The sequence below is a fragment of the Mus caroli genome, unplaced genomic scaffold (genome assembly GCF_978045245.1).
Source record: "Mus caroli unplaced genomic scaffold, Mus_caroli_1 scaffold_17, whole genome shotgun sequence".
NCBI lineage: Eukaryota > Metazoa > Chordata > Mammalia > Rodentia > Muridae > Mus > Mus caroli.
The window spans coordinates 32,962,903-32,983,527 of record NW_028227272.1 but is presented as its reverse complement, the minus strand read 5'-3'; the positions used below and the strand labels follow the sequence as shown (position 1 = coordinate 32,983,527).

The 20,625-nt window shown below is 44.4% G+C and overlaps 2 protein-coding genes and 1 pseudogene across 5 annotated transcripts in view; 1 reads left to right on the top strand and 2 right to left on the bottom strand.

Annotated features, from left to right (window-relative positions):
- Parp9 (poly(ADP-ribose) polymerase family member 9) overlaps nt 1-142 on the bottom strand; it is a 36,690-nt gene extending 36,548 nt beyond the window's left edge. For 2 of the 3 annotated variants that reach the window (XM_021184752.3, XM_021184753.2), the window contains exon 1: nt 7-142. The gene's annotated coding sequence lies outside the window, so the exon portion shown is untranslated. The remainder of the gene's footprint in view (nt 1-6) is intronic. The other variant, XM_085832406.1, reaches the window with a different exon arrangement.
- On the top strand, nt 123-12,712 carry Dtx3l (deltex E3 ubiquitin ligase 3L). Of its 2 annotated transcripts, XR_015045771.1 has the most exons (6): nt 123-373; nt 2,448-2,698; nt 5,261-6,784; nt 7,505-7,722; nt 9,691-10,921; nt 11,091-12,712. XR_015045771.1 is itself a non-coding variant. In XM_021184754.3 (5 exons), exons 1-5 carry the CDS (start codon nt 190-192, stop codon nt 9,758-9,760), a joined length of 2,247 nt encoding a protein of 748 aa, XP_021040413.1. In that variant the 5' UTR covers nt 123-189; the 3' UTR covers nt 9,761-11,082. The 2 variants fall into 2 exon arrangements, 1 of the variants encoding a protein (XP_021040413.1); XM_021184754.3 differs by lacking the exon at nt 11,091-12,712 and having other exon boundaries at nt 9,691-11,082.
- Nucleotides 12,713-18,013: 5,301 nt separating this feature from the next.
- Nucleotides 18,014-18,358, bottom strand: LOC147000630 (large ribosomal subunit protein eL33 pseudogene; annotated as a pseudogene).
- Between the last annotated feature and the right edge of the window lie 2,267 nt (nt 18,359-20,625).

Sequence of the window (20,625 nt, the reverse complement as noted above, 5' to 3'; positions counted from 1 at the left end):
ACTCACCGGGTGATGGCTCTGGGAGATGGCAGAGCAAGACAGGCGGCCGCTCTGCGGAAAACAAGGAGGGACCTTCTCGGGAAACGAAACTGAAACTTTGCCTCTCGGGTCTTTAGGGCAGGGCTCGCCTTTGCTCTTCCCTGTCTGTGCAGCGCCCCTGAGCCCCAAACGAGCCAGACGCGGATAGCCATGGCTTCCAGTCCCGACCCGCCGTCCCCGCTACTCGTACGGCTGCGGGAGTCCATCCCCAAGGCGCACAGGAAGCTCGAGATATACTTCCAGAGCCGGGCCTCGGGAGGTGGGGAGTGCTCTGTCCAGCCCGTGGGCCCCAGCGCCCCGGACACCTACGAGGTGAAGTTCCTAGAAAAAGCAGGTGAGCCGGGACAGGAGAAACAGGGCAAGGCTCGGGTGCAAGGGTAGACCCAGCAGGTTTCCAAACCGATCCCTGCATGCTTCCGAGGAGAGCCCACGCGAGTGTGGCTCTCTGTCTGTGGGAGAGTGCGGTCCACAGACTCCCTCCATCCCACAGTGGCGGAGAGAGCCTCGTATGGAGTCCAGCCGCTGACGAGGTCGCGGTTCGACTCCATCTGAGAATTTCCCAGCAGACCCAGTTGAGAGAAGAAACGAAGTGTGGGGGTTGGGATGGAGGAGGAAACCCAGAACCTTGTGCACGCTAGGCAAGTGCTCCACCACCGATCTCAACTCCAAGCCATTTTACTGTTGTAAATAAAGATTCCATTGACTTGTTTTTAAGAACTACAAAAGTAATATATGACCACTTTAAAAAGGAAAGTCAAAGAAAAATTATCTGAAGATAGTTTAATGGGATTTGGTTTGGTTTTGGTTTTTGGTGTGTGTGTGTGTGTGTGTGTGTGTGTGTGTGTGTGTGTGTGTTTGGTTGATTTTAGAGACAGGGTTATTCCTTGTATCCTTGTCTGTCCTGGAACTAGCTCCGTAGGCTGACCTCAAACTCAAACAGAGATCCTCCTGCCTCTGCTGGGATTAAAGGCATATGGTGCCACACTAATACCCTCAACGGGGGCATTTTCATGCATTCTTTTCTGAGAGTCAGCAAATGCATATACATTCTAAACTTTTTGATCTTGTTTCTTTTGGGGGGCGGGGGTTTCACCATTTAACTATACAATAACCATTATTCAATGTCATTGAAATGAGAGATTCAAAACCATTACAAAACATAGGTTTCCCCACCACCACCCCTTTGAGACAGGATCTTGCCATGTACCATTGGTTGGCCTTGAACTCATGATCCCCCTACCCCTACCACTACCATTTAAGTGCTAGGTTGTGGGTGTGTACCAGCATGCCCAGACCAGAAATGTGGTTTCTAATAACCAAATTATATTCCTATGCTAAAACTTAAGCTCCCTTCTTTAGAGTTCTGATCAGCTTCTCCTATCACCAGCCTGCTATTCCAGAATGCCAGAAATAACTGTTCAGGTCCTCTGTATGCATTTGACCAGGGGCCTACAACAGATACCACCAAGGGCCAACTTGGTGAACCAATGCATTACTTATTGCATTGGTATTGGTTATTGGATTTACTTACAGGAATATGGGAAATGACTCAAAGGCAACTGCATCACCAAAGCCCACCTAGCATGGGTGACAGCTCACAAAGCTGGGAACCTGGAGCTCACTGCACACCTACAGGCAGCTCAATAGGTTAGGGAGTCTTCTTTCCAGGTGGCTCAGTTGGTCTAAACTTCCTCCTAAGTGGAGCTTAGAGTTCACTTCCTGCAGGCAGCTTCTCTGGTGGTTGAAGTTTTCTTCACAGCTTGTCTTGTCTGAGAGTCTCCTATGCGGACCTTTAATGAGTCCCCATAGCAGCTCTGTTCTGGGAGTCTCGGGAGGACTCCTCCCAACAGTCTCTATTGCTAATTCATTCAGGGAGGGGCCTATGAGTCTGGTCAGTTTCTGGGATTTTCTGAAGCTATTTTGAGTTGTTTACCTTCTTGCTTAAGGAACTTCTTTGCAGGGTGGAATGTTTCAGTCTTGAGAAAATTTACACAACAGTCTCATACCCTATGGTTTATTCAAATAAAGTTATGGAAGGTGAACCAATGCATTTATAGTAGTGGCACATGCCTTTAATTGTAGCACTCTGGAGGCAGGGGCAGGCAGATCTCTGTGAGTTCAAGGCCACCCTGGTCTACACCAGGAGTTTCAGGACAGCCAGGACTACCTAAAAACTTCTCAAAAACAAAAAACAAAAAAACAAAACAAAACAAGAAAAAGAACAACAACCAAAAAGCATATGTGAGAACATGGGTAGCTTATGTGAAAGTCCTCAGCTTATTAGGGGCATCTCTAGAGGTAGCATGCTCAGACGTTTCTAGAATCAACCTAGAGGGATACTGAGGATCAGCTATGTAAATTCTCTCTTATTTCTGTGTGAATGTGTATGTTTAATGTCTCCCCTGAAGATAAGGAGAAAGTGTTGAAAAAGAGAGAACACAAGATGTTGGTCCATAAAAAACCTGTGACCATTGTCCTGGAAACTACTAAAAAGCCAGTAGAGGACCTGAGACCCAGACTCCCATCCTTGACACAACCAGCTGAGACACCAAGCTCCAGACCTCCGTCCTTGACAGAGTCTCTGGATGAAGCACTTTGTGATGACATACATCCCCATGACGGGCTCGTTTCTAACTCTGTTGACTCAGTTGTCCAAAAGGTGAGTGCTGACAGAGGAGCTGATGCTGCTCTGGCATCTACTTCTCCCTTCCCCTCGGTGTATTCGGGCAGCCTTGTGCACCCCGGACTGTACAGGTAGGAATGAAGCTTAGTTGGCACAGGTGAATTAGCAAGATCTCAGCCAGCCTGAGTTAGGGAGAAACAGCCTTCTCTGGAGACGGTTTTCAGGCAAACATCCCTCTTTATTGGGGTGAACAGGGGCCATATAAACCTGGGGAAGTGGGTAGGAGTTTCGGAGGTGTCATCATTGGCTGGGGGCATAGATGCTGGGGAATGCTTTATTTGCATGAAGAAGAATTCCAGGTGCTTGCTTGCTGGACATGTCCTTTTAAAGAGAGAGGAAGTTTAACTTGTAATCTAGCCACCAGGCTACAAGACTACCTCGAGTGGTGGAGGTGGGGGTCATAAGGCTCCTGTGCACTGGAACATCCTGGTTCCAACCAAGGAGGAAGCAGTCCTGGAGTCTGCGGGTCTCCAGATGTGATTTTGAGGTTCAAATGTATCTGGACCTCACTCTTGCTCCTGACTGGCACCCCTGGTCTCACAGCTTTGGGAACCCACAAGCTGGCACTGTTTCTACAACTGCTTCTGTGGTCACTGCCTCTGCCTTTTTGGTCTAACAACCTTGTCCCAGGGGCTAGCTCCAGGCGAGGCACTGGACTACAGAGGCACACAGAGACAAGATTCCTGTCCTCGTGCAGCCTGGATTGGGTGTGTAGACAGGAAGCAATGAACTGAGCAGAAGTACTTCCAAGACTAAGACATGCAAGATTTCAAAACAGAGTTTTGTCTCAGAGAAGAGCAGGGTGAGGACTTGCAAGGGAACGATGGGAGAACTTCTTGATGAAGTGACATTTAGCCTGAGGCTTAAATGATGAGAGTGCATCGGCTATTTAAAAAAAAAAAAAGTCTTTTCCAAATAGAGACTATTTTCTGTGTGCCAGGCACTGTTGTAGGGCTGGGGACATCGACACATTGCAGACTGCTCTTAGGGCCCTTAGTCATCTAGTAAGGGAAGCAAAGAATAGTAAATAGATTTATAATAAAAGTCTTTCCAGCAACAAGTGCAGGAAGAATAAAGGCAGATATGTGACAGTGGCAGAAACACTCTCATAAATAGGGTGCAAACGAAGAGACACACAGATCCAAATGATGCTGCATCTAAAGATCAGGAATAAATGAAACGACCTAGCTGTGTGGTTTTGTAATTAGGACTTCCAGGCTGAGGGAAGCGCATGCACAGACCTCCCAGGAATTGATGTCTTGAACTCAGAAGTCTCAGTGAGGCAAGAGTAGGGAACAGGCGGTGAGCAAGAGAGGCATGTGAGAGGCTGGGCACGTGAAAGGGTACTGTGAAGACAGAGCTGAGGGTTTGAACTTCCGCTGTGGAGCTTCGCCTGATGTTTTGGGGCCCCGGTGGTGCAGGATCCAGATTGCATTTGTCAAGGATCGCTCTGGCTGCTGCACTGAAGCCTAGGCATTGAAGGAGCCAGGGTGCAAGGTCAGTGGCTGCAGTGGGCTAGGTGGATGACATCCTAGATTCTAGGTGGTCCTGATGGAGGTGTGGGAAAGACGCTGATTCTGGAAACACCCCGAGGCTCTAATCTAGAGAAGAAAATGCTCTCTGTGGATTAGAGAGCATCTGGAAAAACTCTGAGTGGGAACCAATCATCAGAAATGTTGCTTTTATATTACATTCAATTTGCCTGTATCCTTTTTATCCAAATCTGGTATTTCTATCTCATCACTGAACTTTTAAAAAACCAAGGTTTAAAAGACTTAGTAACTTTCCATGAGTTAAGTGTTCCATGCATTAGGGTTTTCCTTTTATTGTAGTTGGTTTTCTTGTTTGTTTGTTTGTTTGTTTGTTTGTTTTTTCAAGATAGAGTTTCTCTATGTAGTCCTGGCTATCCTGGTCTCTATTTAAACCAGCCTGGCCTCAAACACAGAGATCCTCTGCCTCTTCTGCCTGAGTGCTGGGATTAAAGGCTTATGCCACCACCTCCTGGCTGCTTTGGGGTTTTCTTAAAGTAAGAGAGTAAGTAAGAAAAAAATAGGGTGAGACAAAGCTAGGCGAGACTCCATCTTGGATTTAGAGCTACCTTTGAAGTTCAAAGCTCGAAAACTCTTTCTTGAGAACCACAGCAGTTTCAAGGAGTTGTCTTTTTTCAACCCTTAGTCCCCAAGGGTCAAACAGACTGTGGCAGCTCTAGATACCGATCTCTTGGCCATTGAGTGTTAGAAAATGTTCATGCCCAGGTTTCCTTGCAAACCAGTTATATGAGCCTCTGCAATGAGGTCTGGCCTTGGCTTTCTTTGTTTAATTCATGTTTAGACACTGCTCCCTCCCCACCCCACCCCCAAGGTGAGTCTAATGTGCAAAGGGGGCTGGCAAGCCTCACTTGGAGCCGACTGCTCCTCTCAGGGGACTTAAGAAGTCAGTCACCGCTAAGAAAAAAAGATGGTATCGTTTCTGGGTGCCTTTCTCCAAAGGGGTGGATATTCTGAGACATCTTATTTGTACCTGTTCTTAAACCTTCAGGTCTTTCTTGCTGTGACCGCTGAGCTGAACTGTGACCTGCTCTCTAAAGAGCAGAGAGCATCTATAACCACTGTCTGCCCTCACGTCATCAAAAGCATGGAGGGTAGTGATGGAATTAAGAAGGTGTGTGGCAACTTCAAAGATATTGAAAAGATACATCACTTTTTGAGTGAGCAGCTTTTGGAAAGGGAGCAGAAACGGAAGGGAAGTGAGCAGAAACGGAAGTGCGCCCCACAGAAACACACAACTCCCGATGTGGATCGGGAGCCCCTTGATCAGAGCAGTATTCAAGTTCCTGTGCTTCTCCTTGAATATTTCAAGCATGTTAATCCGGGTAGAATAGAGTTCATAGAGTACAAATTTGGTGTAAACATTGAAATCCAAGCTAGTTCTCACGATATGGTCACTGTAGGCTTCACCTCCAGCCCATTAGGCAACTTAGAAGAAGCAAGTCAGTCCTTTATCAGAGACTTTCAGAAATGCACGCAGTCTCTGAAGCAAGAGTGTATCTCTTTAGAGGAGCACCAGAGAGCAAAGGAGGTCAGACAGGAGCTGAGTCGCTGCTTCCCAAAGCTCTTGATAAAGGGACAGGGAAGAACGCTGACTCTCCTCGGCTCTCCTGCTGACGTTTCAGCCGCCACAGAAAAAGTCTCCCAAGCTCTTGTCCTGAGACCTGTGAAAATAGCCGCATCTGGGTACACGACGGGCATCGAGGTCGATTCGACGCGCTTTAAGCTTCTAGAACCTGAACTGCTCCAGGAAATCTCAGAGATCGAGCAGAAGTTTAACACTCATGGCAAAGTCCAGGAAAAAGGCCAGAAAACCCGCATTCTTTTTGTCCCCAAGGATAAGGACTTAGACCTGTCTGTGCAGTCCTACACGGGTTTTACTGATGCCTTCCAGCGTGCCTCGTGGCAGCTGAGGACAGAAGTTCTGTCGCTGAAAGGGTTGGGCAAGGAGAGAGCTCGCTTACACAATACCAAGTTTGCCGACAGCTTTAAAAAAGAGCACCCGAATGTGCACTTTGTGACATCTCAGGAGTCAGTGTCCTTGACTGGTTTGCCGCATCACCTTGCGCAGGCACTGCAGTATGTCTCCAAAAGAATGGGACTGTCACTGTCATCTGGAGAGAAACTGGCTATGGATCAGGAAACCCCCATGGAGATCAGCAGTAGTGACCCCCATGGAGATCAGCAGGAGAATGCGGCCTTACCTGCTCCCCGAGGCACTGCTAGCAGCCCTGCAGCTTCGAAGGGGACCGAGGACTACTGTGTCATCTGCATGGATACCATCAGCAACAAGCACGTGCTCCCCAAGTGCAAGCATGAATTTTGCACCTCGTGTATCAGCAAAGCCATGCTTATCAAGCCTGTCTGTCCTGTGTGTCTGACTTCCTACGGCATCCAGAAAGGGAACCAGCCAGAGGGAACTATGTCTCACTTCACTCAAAAAGGGTCACTTCCGGGTTATGAAGGCTGTGGCACCATTGTGATTCATTATGATATAAAAGATGGCATCCAAACAGTAAGTGTGCCCGAGGAACATGGGTTTCTTTTCGCTATGCTAGATTGCCAAAGTCCAACGGGGCATCCTATAGCCTCTTAGATAATGATTTTCCCAGGAAATCATTCATTCTGTGATTGTGGGTAGGTTATAACAGAGGCAGAGATCATGTTGCATGCTTAGAAATTAGATGCCTTTTTAATTACTTTGACAGTGTACCGAACTCAGAGCCTTGGACATGCCAAGCAAGGACCCTATGATCTATACCCGTAGCCTTTCATGTCGTCTTTGAGGGGGGGTGGGGGGTGAGACAAGGTTTCTCCGTGTAACAGCTGGCTCTCCCGGAACTCAATTTGTAAAGCAGGCTAGCCTCAAACTCACAGAGATCCACCTGCCTCTGCCTCCTGAGTGCTGGAATTAAAGGTGTGAGCCACTACCGCCTGGCCTCATGTCTTTTTATTAAAGATAGAAATCATATGTTAGGATGGGAGGAGTTGGGCAGGTAGTGTTCTAATTTGAAGAGGAGAACTATGAATTATTCAGAATATGAGTAAAATGTTAATTTTTTTGGCTTTCAATAGGCTTCATCTACCATGAACATAACTACTAAAAACAGAGGCATCCATATATGTGTGTGTGTGCGCGCGCGTGCGCGTGTGTGCTTGTGCATGTGTGTGTAAATGTATACACACACACACACACACACACACACACACATATAATTTTCTTTTCTTCATACAGAAAGAGCACCCAAACCCAGGAAAGGCTTATCATGGAACACAACGATATGCATACTTGCCTGATAATACTGAGGGAAGAAAGGTTTTGGGTCTGCTCCACGAAGCCTTTAAGCACAGACTGACTTTCACAATAGGATACTCTCGAGCAACAGGAGTCTCGGATGTCGTTACATGGAATGATATTCATCACAAAACATCCAAGTTTGGAGGACCAGCAAAGTAAGAGCCTTTTGGAATGTAGTGGTTGCTGAATGAAGTTCAAGGCTGTCAAACACTGCAGTTTGAGGCTGTGGGGATAGAAAGACATTCTAGCAGTAGATGTTAGCCTGGTGTCTTAGTTAGGGTTACTGTAGCTGTGATAACCCAAAAAACAACTTCAGGATGATGGGTTTATTTGCCTTACATATTCTGAGTCACAGGCCACTGAAGGAAGACAGGGCAGAATCTCAAAGGAGGCAGGAACCTGAAGACAGGAACAGATGCAGAGGCCATGAAGGAACATTGGTTATGGCTTACTCAGCCTGCTTTCTTACAGCATCCAGGATCACCAGTCCAGGGGTGGCACCACTGACATTGGGCCGGGCCCTTCTGACATCAATCTCTAATTAAGAAAAAGCTATACAGAGAAACCCTGTCTCGAAAAACCAAAAAAGAAAAAAGAAAGAGAGAGAAAGAGAGAAAGAGAAGGGGGGGGGGGAGGAAGGAAGGAAGGAAGGAAGGAAGGAAGGAAGGAAGGAAGGAAGGAAGGAAGGAAGGAAGGAAGGAAGGAAGGAAGAAAATGCCTTACAGGCTTACCAACTGCCCAATCGTATGGAGGCATTCTTCTATGTAACCCTGACTGTCTTGGAACTCACTCTGTAGACCAGGCCAGCCTGCCTTCGCCTCCCAAGTGTTGGGATTGAGGTTGTTTGCCACCACCATCCCAGGAGGCAGTTTTTCAATTGAGGTTTTCTCCTCTATGATGACTCCAACTTGTGTCAAGTTGACATAAAACTAGCCAACACCCACAGCACACACATAATAGCCCATAACGATAATTTCAAAGATAAAAAGACTGGTCCCCCCCCAACCTTCTACCCTGCCATTCATAAGGTATGACTCAGTTGTTTAGTTCTGCTGCAGAAGAAAGGGGTTTCAGAGTCCAAGATGAATGCTACCCAAGTTGATTAAATTTAGGGTTTCGTGTTTATTTAAAAGATAGATCCTAGGAATGTTATTTGCCTTTGATTTCTTTTTTTCTTTTTTAGGTTTATTTATTTTTATGTGCATTCGTGGCTTGCCTGTATGTATGTCTGTGTAAGGGTGTCAGATGCCCTGAAGTTACAGATAGTTGTGAGCTGCCATGCAGGTGTTGGGAATTGAACCCAGGTCTTCTGTAAAAGCAGCCCATGCTCTTAACCATTGAGTCATCTCTCCAGGATGGCTTTGATTCCTTTTAAGGTCCTCGCCCTCTCCCTCACCTCTCTCTTCCCATCAGTCCACAATGATACTGAACTCACAAGGCTAATACATGGTAGCAGAAGTCTTAGTTATAAAGGGTCCCAAGATGGTGGGAGATATATTCCAGGAAATCTGAATTCCTCTACCTCTGGCATCCAAAAGAAATACATCATGAAGCCTTTTCAGATCCCCCAATTTGAAAAGCCCACAGGGGCTGGAGAGATGGCTCAGTGGTTAAGAACACTGATTGCTCTTCCAGAGGTCCAGAGTTCAATTCCCAACAACCACACGGTAGCTCACAACCATCTGTAATGGGATCTGATGCCTTCTTCTGGTGTGTTTGCCCATAAGTGTATGACTACTATTGCCGCTGTAGAATATGACAGTTATAACATTATGTGCATCAGTACTTAGAATAAGTTAAGAATTTAAGCAATCTGTCTAGAAAACAGATGCTGGTCGGCCAGCCAGGCGCTTGGGTGATTGGATACTAGTCACTGTCTGGATTACTGGAGAATGTTTGAAACCCAGAATACTAGATGCTCAAATATAAGTAGTACCTACAGTTTTTGTTGTTGTTTTGAGGCAAAGTCTCCTTATGTGGCTCAGGCTGGCCTCAGACTCATAGAGCTCTGACTGTTGTGTCACCTGAGTGTTGCGCACCTGTGCCACAATACCCGGCTCTCATACACATTCTTAAGAATTATTTGGGAAGAAGCTAAAGTGTTTCTTGTTTTCTTCCTGCAGTTTTGGCTACCCTGATCCTGATTACCTGAAACGTGTCAAGGAGGAGCTGAAAGCAAAAGGCATTGAGTAAGGAAACTGCAGGGAAGACGTCTGTCCACTCTCAAAAGACATGTGTCAGGAGGCTGGATAGTACAGACAAAAATCTGTTTCTAGAACGACTTTATAACATTTTTCACGTTAAGTAGTCTGTTTGCCAGTCTTTTCTAGAGTGGCTGGCACTCTTTCATGGAAGGCAAACTCTACAGGCACAGGCTGGGGGGAATGGCCCTGTCTACAAAGCATGAAGAAATGAGCTCAGATCTGAAATTATCCATGGAAAAGTCTGGTGTGTTGGCATGCACTTGTAATCTTAGCACTGGTGAGTGGAGACAGGAGGATTCCTGGAGCTTACTGGCCAAGTAGCCTAGTTAAAACCATGAGCTCTGGATTCACTGAGAGACCTTATCTCAAGAAATAAGGTGGATCGGGACATGGTGGTGTACGCCTTTAATGTCAGAACTTGGAAGGCAGAAGCGGGCAATCTCTGAGTTCCAGACCTCACCTGGTCTACAGTGCCCAAGTCCCAGGACAGCGAGCTATACATAGTGAGACCTTGTCTCAAAACAAATATTAGGTAGACAGAAATAAAGATATCTAACATCATCCTCTGTTCTGCATACACACCTCCACACATATGTGCACAAACACACACACACACACTGGGGTGGGGGGAGACAGAAAAGAAAACTTTATAGTTTTATAGAATTTCAATTTTTGCTGAAGAAATCTGATGTCATTCTTGTGTTACGGTTGGGGTGTTGGGTGAGTCTGTAATCATCCTCTATGTCCTTACATAATGGAACCTTCCCTGATTTTTGTTTGCTTTGTTTATTTGAGACAGGGTCTCACTGCATAGCTCTGGAACTCAATTTGTGGACCAGCTTGGTCTTGAACTTAGATCTGCCTGTATCAGCCTCCTGAGTGCTGGCATTGCCTGTTTTTTTGTTTGTTTGTTTGTTTGAGGTTTTTTGGTTTTTGCTTTTTTGTTTGGGTTGGGTTGGGTTGGTTTAGTTCGGTTTGATTTGGTTTTGATGTTGGAACTTAAACCCTAGGCCAATGAGTTCCATCCCATAATTCTTTTTCATGTCCATCTCTGTAGCAATACATTAGTTGTTTATTTTTTAATCTCTTCCTGAGCCCTTGTGTAAGTGGGAAAGTGAAACCCTTGTATAAATGGGAACTTTAAAAACAGGTTTGAGCCGGGCGTGGTGGCGCACGCCTTTAATCCCAGCACTCGGGAGGCAGAGGCAGGTGGATTTCTGAGTTCGAGGCCAGCCTGGTGTACAAAGTGAGTGCCAGGACAGCCAGGGCTACACAGAGAAACCCTGTCTCGAAAAACCAAAAAAAAAAAAAAAAAACAGGTTTGGCAGCCGGACGTGGTGGCGCACGCCTTTAATCCCAGAACTTGGGAGGCAGAGGCAGGCGGATTTCTGAGTTTGAGGCCAGCCTGGTCTACAGAGTGAGTTCCAGGACAGCCAGGGCTATACAGAGAAACCCTGTCTAGAAAAGAAAAGCCAAAAAAAAAAAAAAAAAAAAAAAACAGGTTTGGCTGGGAAAGACCCATATTTCCTTCCCTACCCACAGCAAGAGAAGTTTCCAGGAGATCAGGTAACTTTTGGTAATAAATAGAACAAAAAGACTCATATTTTTCAGGACACAGAGCTTAGGAGAGACTGTGTGACTACTGCCTGACTCAAGATGCTAGTAGCTCAGCAGAGGAGTGAATATATAAAAAGATATGTTCCCCAAATGTTCGGGAGAGAGATAACTTGAGACCGTGACATTCATTTGGGAAATAGTTTCTTACCCCAACTTGTACTGATTAGACACTGACTAGGTCTTGAATTTGGGCTCTACTCTCCCCTGATCCATGGAACCTGTCCTAGAGGGTGCACTTGCCCTGCCACAGAAGTGCAACATAGTTTTTATATTCTTCCCTACACATTATGTTGTACTTTTTGAATATATATTGTTTCGAGTTTTAACAGGTAAATAGCCTTGCCTTAGTTTAATATTTCACAATAATTGCTACCTGCAATGTAGTGGCTTTTTGTTTTTTAATCCTTTGAGCGAATCCCAGCAGTCTGTTATCTCATATATAGTCTTTCTAATCCTTTCCCTGGACAGGAGTAAAGGAGAAAGTTAAACCTACTGTAGAGTCTGGATGGCACATCACAGTTCACTGTAAATGGTTCTCCAAGTTAGAAGAAAACCACAGCGGGCAATGACCTGGTGATCTGTGTTCCAGCCACTCTCCAAAATGGTAGATGACACCTTAACCTCCTTAAGACACATATGCACATACATAAAACCATTTTGGCCAGATATTAATAGGAAGTATTTATCAAGTACTTACCCTGTAAATACTTAACATTGATAGGATCAATATGATTAATAGCCCTATTCTTTGAACAGAAAACTCATATACAGAGCACAGTAGTCAATCACTGAAGGTGACATAACCCATAAGTAGAAGTGCTAACTTTTACTTTCATCCACATTTTGGTTTTTTGTTTGTTTGTTTAGATTTTTTTTTTTTTTTGAGCCAGGGTCTCATGTAACCTAGTCTGGCCTCTCCCTATGTAGCCAAGGCTATTCTTGAACTCTGACCCTCCTGCCTCACCTCCTGCCCAGGTTCCTGCATGTATCCTAGGCAGAGCTCTCAGGATCTGCTTCTGCAGCCTTCCAAGTGCAAGGCCTGCACCATCATGGCTGCCTTCTGCATCCGGTTCAGACCTTTTCCTTTGGATGATTCACCAAGTGTTTATCATTAAGACTGACTGATCGTTTTCTGTCTTCTAATCTTGTAATCAAATTTACTCTAAAGAAGAAAAAAAATGGTTTCTGTTAAGTTCTGGATCTTTTATTTCATCCAGTGTGCACATGCAAATTCCATGTGGTGGAGTGCTCAATGACATTTGGATTTTTTTCTTTTGCAAGGTGTTATTATCTGCATTAAATAAAGTCAGGTCCTTACGTACAACAGACTGCGTGGTTTCCCTCATTCCTTGTTACTGTGTCCTTAGGTTGGACTTCTGGGTGTTTCCTATGACACATACAATATACAGTGGTGTGTGGAGGTATTTGGGTTGGTGTTTGTGTAGCTCCAACATCTCAAAACAACTCTTTTAATTAACTTCACTTTTGATTGAAAAAAAATCATTTTTCTCCATATTTTTTCTGCCTAGTGAATTTAGGTTGCTATAGAGACAAAAGTAGACCACAGAGCCAGTGAGCTAGGTCCGAGGGTAAAGGCACTTGCTGCCAAACTTGACAACCTGATTTTGATGCTTGGAGCCCACAGAGTAGAAGGCAAAAACCAGCCCTTGCTAGGCACCCCTGACTGGCACATGCGTACCATGCCACCCCTCGGTAAACAAAGGAGTTTTACTTTTATGCGTGTGCGTGTTTTGCTCACAAGTTTGTGTGTGCACTGCATGTATGCAGTGCCTGAGGGCATCTATATCTCTTGGAACTAGAGTTATAGACAGTGGAGAGCTGTCGTGTATGCTGGGAATTGAACCCAGGCCCTCTGCGAGAGCAGCAAGCATCTTTTTAACCCCTGAGCCATCTCTCCAGAACAATGAATGCTTCTTTTTAAATAGGCTACAGGGTTCATCTTTCTGGAATTACAAGCATATTTAGTCTCTATTAAACCTGTCACCTTGCCCCTGCTTACTGAGTGCCAGCAGCTAATCGGGGGCATTCTCCTCTCCAAGAGAAAAAAAAAATGCTAAAAATCCAGATATTTCATATTTCCTCAAAACGACATCAAGATAGAAGTCAGGAGGGAGGAAAATCAAACGATCCTTTAACTTTTAAATTTTATTTTATTTATCTCACTGGTTTGCCGGAGTTTAGTATTTAGCATTATTGTTAATAGTAGTAGCACTAAATGGAGTTCACCCCAGGAAGACTACAACTCAATCAGATTATAGTTAGTTAAGTTTGTTAAAGCTGGTTGCTAGCAGGACAACAATCTCTGAGCCAAACTTGAGATTTCCACACAAAGTGGGGGTGCAGAAGGATTTCTATGGGGGGAAAAAGCACAAGAAGACTTTGAACGTCTACACAGCAAGTGAAGAACTGTTCTGTCTGCCAAGATTAGGTAGTACAGGTGACTTCAAAATAGTTCTCGAATGTCTGCATAAGCAGGTTTCAGAAGCCAAAATCTAGTCTTATCATAACAAGTACATAGTCATGGTGACACATTTCTGGACGGGGGGGGGGGGGGGGGGTCACTGAGTCAGGGAGTCAGACAATGGCTAGTGGGTACCAAGATGGATGCCTATAGCATAAAATGGAGGTTCTGTAGACACCACAGTGTCAGTATTTTGATTGACTGGGTCCCATAGCATCTAAAACACAGTGACTGAGGCCAAGATTAAGATACATATCTGTGAGCTCACAGCAGGGAATACAAAGAGAGGCAAGAATCATGATAGCAGACAGCATATCCCTATGGGTTACCACCGGCAGTCACCTCACTCACACACACACACACACACACACACACACACACACACACACACACACACCTGCTCCGGGAGAAAACACAGCAGGCCACTCTGAAGCTTTGGCCACTTGTTAACTGAGCTGGAAAGGACCCTAGGGGTCAAACTTTAGATGCCTCATTTTCTAGCAGGGGGCACTCCGATCTATTTCCAGGAAAACATGAGTCACTGTTAAATACATGTTTATTAAAATGTAGTCCTGGTGAAACCACTGGCTCCTCTCTCTCCAGCACCCCTCCTGTCCACTGTTTAGGTCCCACCTCTTCTGATGGTTCAGCTCTGGCTCCCTCAGAGTTCTCTCACCAGGATTACTGAAATACCCTCAAAGACGCTGTTTCCACCCCTTTTTCATACATTCCTGCCTGCCCCCCTTAAAGCATACATTATTTGTACACAAATAATGGGTCTCATACCATGCTCTTTGATCATCTTCAATGTCACTGTTAGCCCCCTCTGGACCTCATTTCACCTCCTGATATGCAGTATTTGTTTTTCTGAGTTCAACTTACTTGCTCAATCTGGGAATAGATCAACGCCTGCAAACCTACATCTACCTCACCACAGGTCACTATAGCCAGCAACGTGGACTTAGCCTATGTGCCCATCACTGGATGAACGGCTAAAGAAAACGAGGTTCTCAGGGTTAGAGAGGTAGCTCAGCAGTTAAGAATGCTTGCTGCTCTTGACGATTCTTGACTGCTATGCTCTACATAGCCAGGATTGCCACTAAGCTGACAAACACTGCCCAAAGATCAACTTCAGACTACAAACTTCTCAGGACATTCAAGGTGCTGAGTTTATATGAGACTGACACGAACATTCTACAGAACTTTGAACTCAAAAATATTTACTCCTAAGATTGTCAAATATAACCAAGCTGGACACTATGGAAAGCTTGGCAGAAATAGCTTCATTCTTTTCACTAGATTTACTGTGTTAGAGTTAAAAATCTTTCCTTTTTATTTAAACAAAAAAGAGGACATAAGAATAATACAGGAGGGCTGGTGAGATGGCTCAGTGGTTAAGAGCACTGACTGCTCTTCCGAAGGTCCTGAGTTCAAATTCCAGCAACCACATGGTGGCTCTGTACAGCTACAGAGTACTCATATACATTAAATAAATAAATACATAAATAAATAAACTTTAAAAATGAATCATATCTCAATAAAATAAATAATAAATATATTTTAAAAATAATAGGGGAAAGGGTAGATTATATAATCTCCTTTTATAGATCTTTGTATAATGATACAAAATTAAGGCTATATTTTGTTACATTGTTTAGATCTTTGTATATTGATACAAAATTAAGGTTTTATTTGGTTACATTGGTGTAGATCTTTGTAAATTGATACAGAATTAAGGTTATATTTTAGTTAAAACAAACTGTATCAGCTTCTTTTAAGGTAATTCACCTATGTAATTCGTAAAAATGCAACATGAGTTTTAGTTCTTTTGAAAGCTACTATAACAAATTGTTTCAGATAATTAAGAAATGCAAGTATATAGTCTGTCAAACTTGTATTGATAAGAACTAGTTTAGTTAATCTCAGATGTTTTCTAATTTTACCAGATAGTAAATAACTAGAGACAAGCAACAATTCCCTATTCAAATATACTGAGATATTTACAGGGTCTTCAAAAATATCAGAGATCTGTAGAACAAGGCATTTAAAGATTTTTTTTATTAATTTAAGACTTTTTTTTGACAATGAGATATTTCAGCTCCTGGCATCACACCCATTCAGCTTCAGAGAATATGATGAACGTTGAAGAACCTCCTTATGGAGTTTGCTTCAGATGTGGCAAGCTGACACTGGGCAAGAAACTGCCCTTGCTTCAACTGCTGACAGTATGCTGTCCAAGCAGGACACAAAGAAAGTCAATTGCCAAATTCTACCAGGACAAAGTAGAGAAGTCCTTCATAACTTCTGCCTCACAGGAAAAGTTGTCAGATATTCTGGGCCAGTCGACCAAAGAGAGGGATGCTCCAGTGTTAAAGAGGAATCTTGTGTGACTGTCCAGGCAGCCAGCAGTATCTATCTTTTCTGCAGTTTTGGAAGCTGCTTGCTCTGCACTTCCTGTTTTCTCGGGTAATAGTTATCGTTCTCAGATCTCTGATGGGATTAAAGACTACATAGCCATAGTCTTAAATTAAGCTTAAATTGTTTAGGTTTAAGAAAACAATTAAGGCCTAAAAGGATGTTAATTAGGTTGATGAATACAAGTTATAGAAAGTGATTCAGGCCCAGAACTTTGCATTCACAGAGACAGGATAGATAGTAATTTCTCCAAGGCTGCCAAATACAAATAGACTAGACATTGTGAATATCATTCTTACCAGGTAGTGTATAGTTTAATGATGTCAGAGAAAGAGTCTTTTTATTTTAGACAAAAGCGGGGGGGGGGGGCGGTGTAATGTTGCAGGATATTTTTATCACCTTGTGAACCTTGAGATTGTGAACTGGAAAAACTTGGATTTTGTTGTGCTCAGCCATAGCACACACCTTTAACCCAAGAGCTTTCTGTAAACTACAGTTCAATAACATCAACCATAGGGCAAAAGGCAGAGCAAGCAACTCATTGACAGAGTGAACTTAAGAAAACCCAGGAAAGAGAACAGAGGATTTCTGAGTGTTTTGCCTACAGATATCTGTGCACCACTTGCATGCCTCGTGCCTGCAAGGGCTAGAAGAGGAAGTCAAATCCCCCAGAAATCGAGTTACAGAGGGTTGTGAGCTGTCGTATGGGTGCTGGGATCTGAACAGACCTGGGTCCTCTAGAACACAGCCAATGCTTTTACTGCTGGACCATTCTCCAGCCCCAGATTTTTTAGTGTACCAGGCACTTGGACAGTTTGTTTCATGTAATCCTCATGATACTACTGTAAAGTAATTATGTCTCTGCACAATGTATACATGCAACTGATGGATGTTTTACAACTGATGAATTGCAGGGCTGAGATTTTGACCTAGAATTTTTCTAACACGAACATTATAAAGGGTCACACAGTCCTGAGGCAGTGTTTGCATCCTATATGATGATACTGTTTTCTGGTTTTGGGGTTTTTTGTTTGTTTGTTTGTTTACCAAAGGTTGTGTTTTGTTTGGTTTGGTTTGGTTTTTTTGAGACAGGGTTTCTCTGGGTAGCCCTGGCTGTCCTGGAACTCGCTCTGTAGACCAGGCTGGCCTTGAATTCAGAAATCCACCTGCCTCTGCCTCCCAAGTGCTGGGATTAAACACACCACTGCGCGGCTGTGTTGTGTTTTATAAAAAGGTAATGAGAGAGAAAATATGTTTGGTGGATGTGTAGTCAGATGTGGGGGAAGGGGTTGCCTCCAAGGGCCCATGCTAAGGTATCCTTTCCCCTTAAGGGACCAGCCTCAAGACAGTATAGTATAGAAACGAGTTTGTTCAGGGCATGGAGAGAGAAGAGAGGGTAGTAGAGACAGAGAAAGGGGGGGGGAGGGGAGAGAGAGAGAGAGAGAGAGAGAGAGAGAGAGAGAGAGAGAGAGAGAGAGAGAGAGAGAGAGCGCGAGAGCCAGCTAGCCATGAGCACATGGGGGCATGGGGGCAGGGAGGGGAATAAGGAGAGGGGAAAGGGGTGAAAGGACAAAGCTAAAGTAAGAAGGCAAGAGAGAAAGGAGGGGCCAAGCAGCCCCTTTTATAGTAAGTCAGGTACACCTGGTTGTTGCCAAGTAACTGTGGGGCTGAGACTAGACAAAATGCTAACATCAAGCTTTCTAAATCCATCTTTTTTTTCTGCACAAATCTACTTTTATTTATTTGCTCTCCATTAGTTTAAATCCGGGATGGATACAGCATCACACGGATTCTGTGTCCAATGGCCTTTGCAGGAAGGTTGCTTCGGAATTTGGCGCGAACCATGCCGCTGTTTCCGTGGGCCGGAGTTACTTTTCCCCAGATCACTCTGGTTGTGTTTGGTTTGCCTCCAGGAGTCACTGTATTGCTTTTTGCTTTATACACATAAGCACATCTCTTGTCTAAGTAGAACTCCGTTTCATCTTGAGCATAAACGCCTTCAATTTTAAGAAGAGCCGTGTGCTCTCTTTGGTTCCGGAGACCTCGCTTGTAGCCAGCAAAAATGGCCATGTACCACAGACTTCCAAGACAGACTTGCTGTTAAAAGTCCTGTTCCCAGCAAGCCTCCACTGGCGCCAAGATGGCAGAAAGAGCTTAAATCCACTTTTAGTTGACTTTTAAAATCACTAATTTGGGGGCTAGAGAGATGGCTCAGCAGTTAAGAGCCCTGACTGCTCTTCCAGAGGTCCTGAGTTCAATTCCCAACAACCACATGGTGGCTCACAACCATCTGTAATGGGATCCGATGCCCTCTTCTGGTGTGTCTGAAGACAGAGACAGTGAACTCACATACATGAAATAAATAAATCTTAAAAACAAAATAAAACAAAAAACATTAATTTGCCAGACCTGGTGGCACACACCTTTGGTTCCAGAATTCAGGAGGCAGAGACAGGTGGATCTCTAAGTTCCAGGCCAGCCTAGTCTACAAAAGGAGTTTCAGGACAGTCAGGGCTATACAGAGAAACCCTGTCTTGAAAAAAACAAATAAGCAAGCAAGCAAACAAATAAGTAAATGAATATTACTAATTTGAAGGGCTGAATAAATGGCCCAACAGAACTCTAGTTCCTGAAGGTCCAATGCCCTTTTCTGGCTTTTGTTGGCTTCGGCATACATCTGGTACACACACACACACACACACACACACACACTCATACACACACACAATATATATATGTATATGCGTGTATGTATATATGTATATATACATACACACATATACATATACGTACATCTAAATGTATATATATGTGTGTATATATACACATATACACATATGACTCACACATACACATCAATAAAAACTAAATGTACTTTCTTCTCTCAAATCATTAATTTGGAGGGGGTCACATGGCTGGAGGGTTTACCATCAGTCTCCTCTAGCTTTGCTGTAGATGGAGCCTTAGTCTGGAGAACATCTAATGGGTTAAAACTGTTCTAGACAGCACATGGTGGCACAAGCTTGAGATTCCAGGCAGGAGATTTTTAGCTTCATAGCAAGCTTGACATTAGCCTGAGATATACAGCAAGACCCACCCTCCACCGCTGGGAAAACCTATTGTGCGAATCGCTGTAAATACTCTCAGATCCAGTTGCCTTGGGCCTGCCTCCGGGGTTTTATTGGTTTTCAGTCTTCCTGTTCGTTTTATCTTAATGATTAACTGTAGACCTGACTGTTTCTGGGAAAAGAAACTAAAACTACACTCATCAGACTTTCCCATTTGTAACCTTTCTTTAGCTTCATGGAACTGGGAATACCCTGAGATCTGCAGGAACCAGGATTAGCACAGGGAAGCAGGACACCAGCTTCTGGCACTGCCCGGGTGACCTCCATGCCTCCTCACCTCCCCCGCTCCCCACAAAAATCCCTATAAAAGCCCTGGGCCACAACCTCTAAAGAAGACGGCTTTTTAACAGACAACCCCCCCCCACACACACACACACACAAACACACACTCTTCGACCTCTGCCAACTTGTTGTAAGTAAAGCTTTCTATCCCTCTATTTCCAGGATTCTTCACACTGGAAAGAGAACAAAACTTTCCTGTTTACATCTTCTTGGCAGAACAGAAAGTGAAAGCCACCCAAGGCTTGAATGGCCTGGGATGTGCTAGAGAGCAAGCAGCCAGAACTAGCAGTAAAAGAAAGGCTTTTATTGGGGGCGAGAACACACCCATACAGCAGGCACACAGAAAACCCACCTATCCCTGGAGGCTGGGAGTTTTTAGTCTTTCAAGGGTCTCTCTCACAACTGTTGTGTAACCGTGTCCTGACCTCACTGTGAGCTTGAGGGGTCGGGACCTATTGGCAGGAGAAGACATCTACAAAGACCTGTGTTTTAGGTTTTTGCCTCAGATCTAGAAGGAATGGAGGAAGCAAGTCCTCTTGGAAGTTCACCATCTTTATTAGTGATGGCCCCTCTCCCTGTCTATCTGCCTATCAAGGAATCTGTTTAATTCCTAGTCCCTGAAGATAACAGCTTGGTGGATGGGGTTCCCATCACAGAACTAGGGGGTTCCCATCACATCTTTGAGGGTTCAGGTGAGGTAGTTATATATTTTCCTTGGTCTGGTGGGTCTGACACAGTCTTTGGCCTGACTTCCCTATATGTTTATAATATGCCCAAATGCCAATCCTAATTTACCCCAATAAACTTATAGGGTAGCATACTTCCTACTCTCAGGGATAAATTATCAGTCTATTGTGTATGGGTGGTGTGGGGCAATGGGGCAATGCACGCATCTACCCAATGGCAAGGCCATCCTCCATCTTTGAAGAG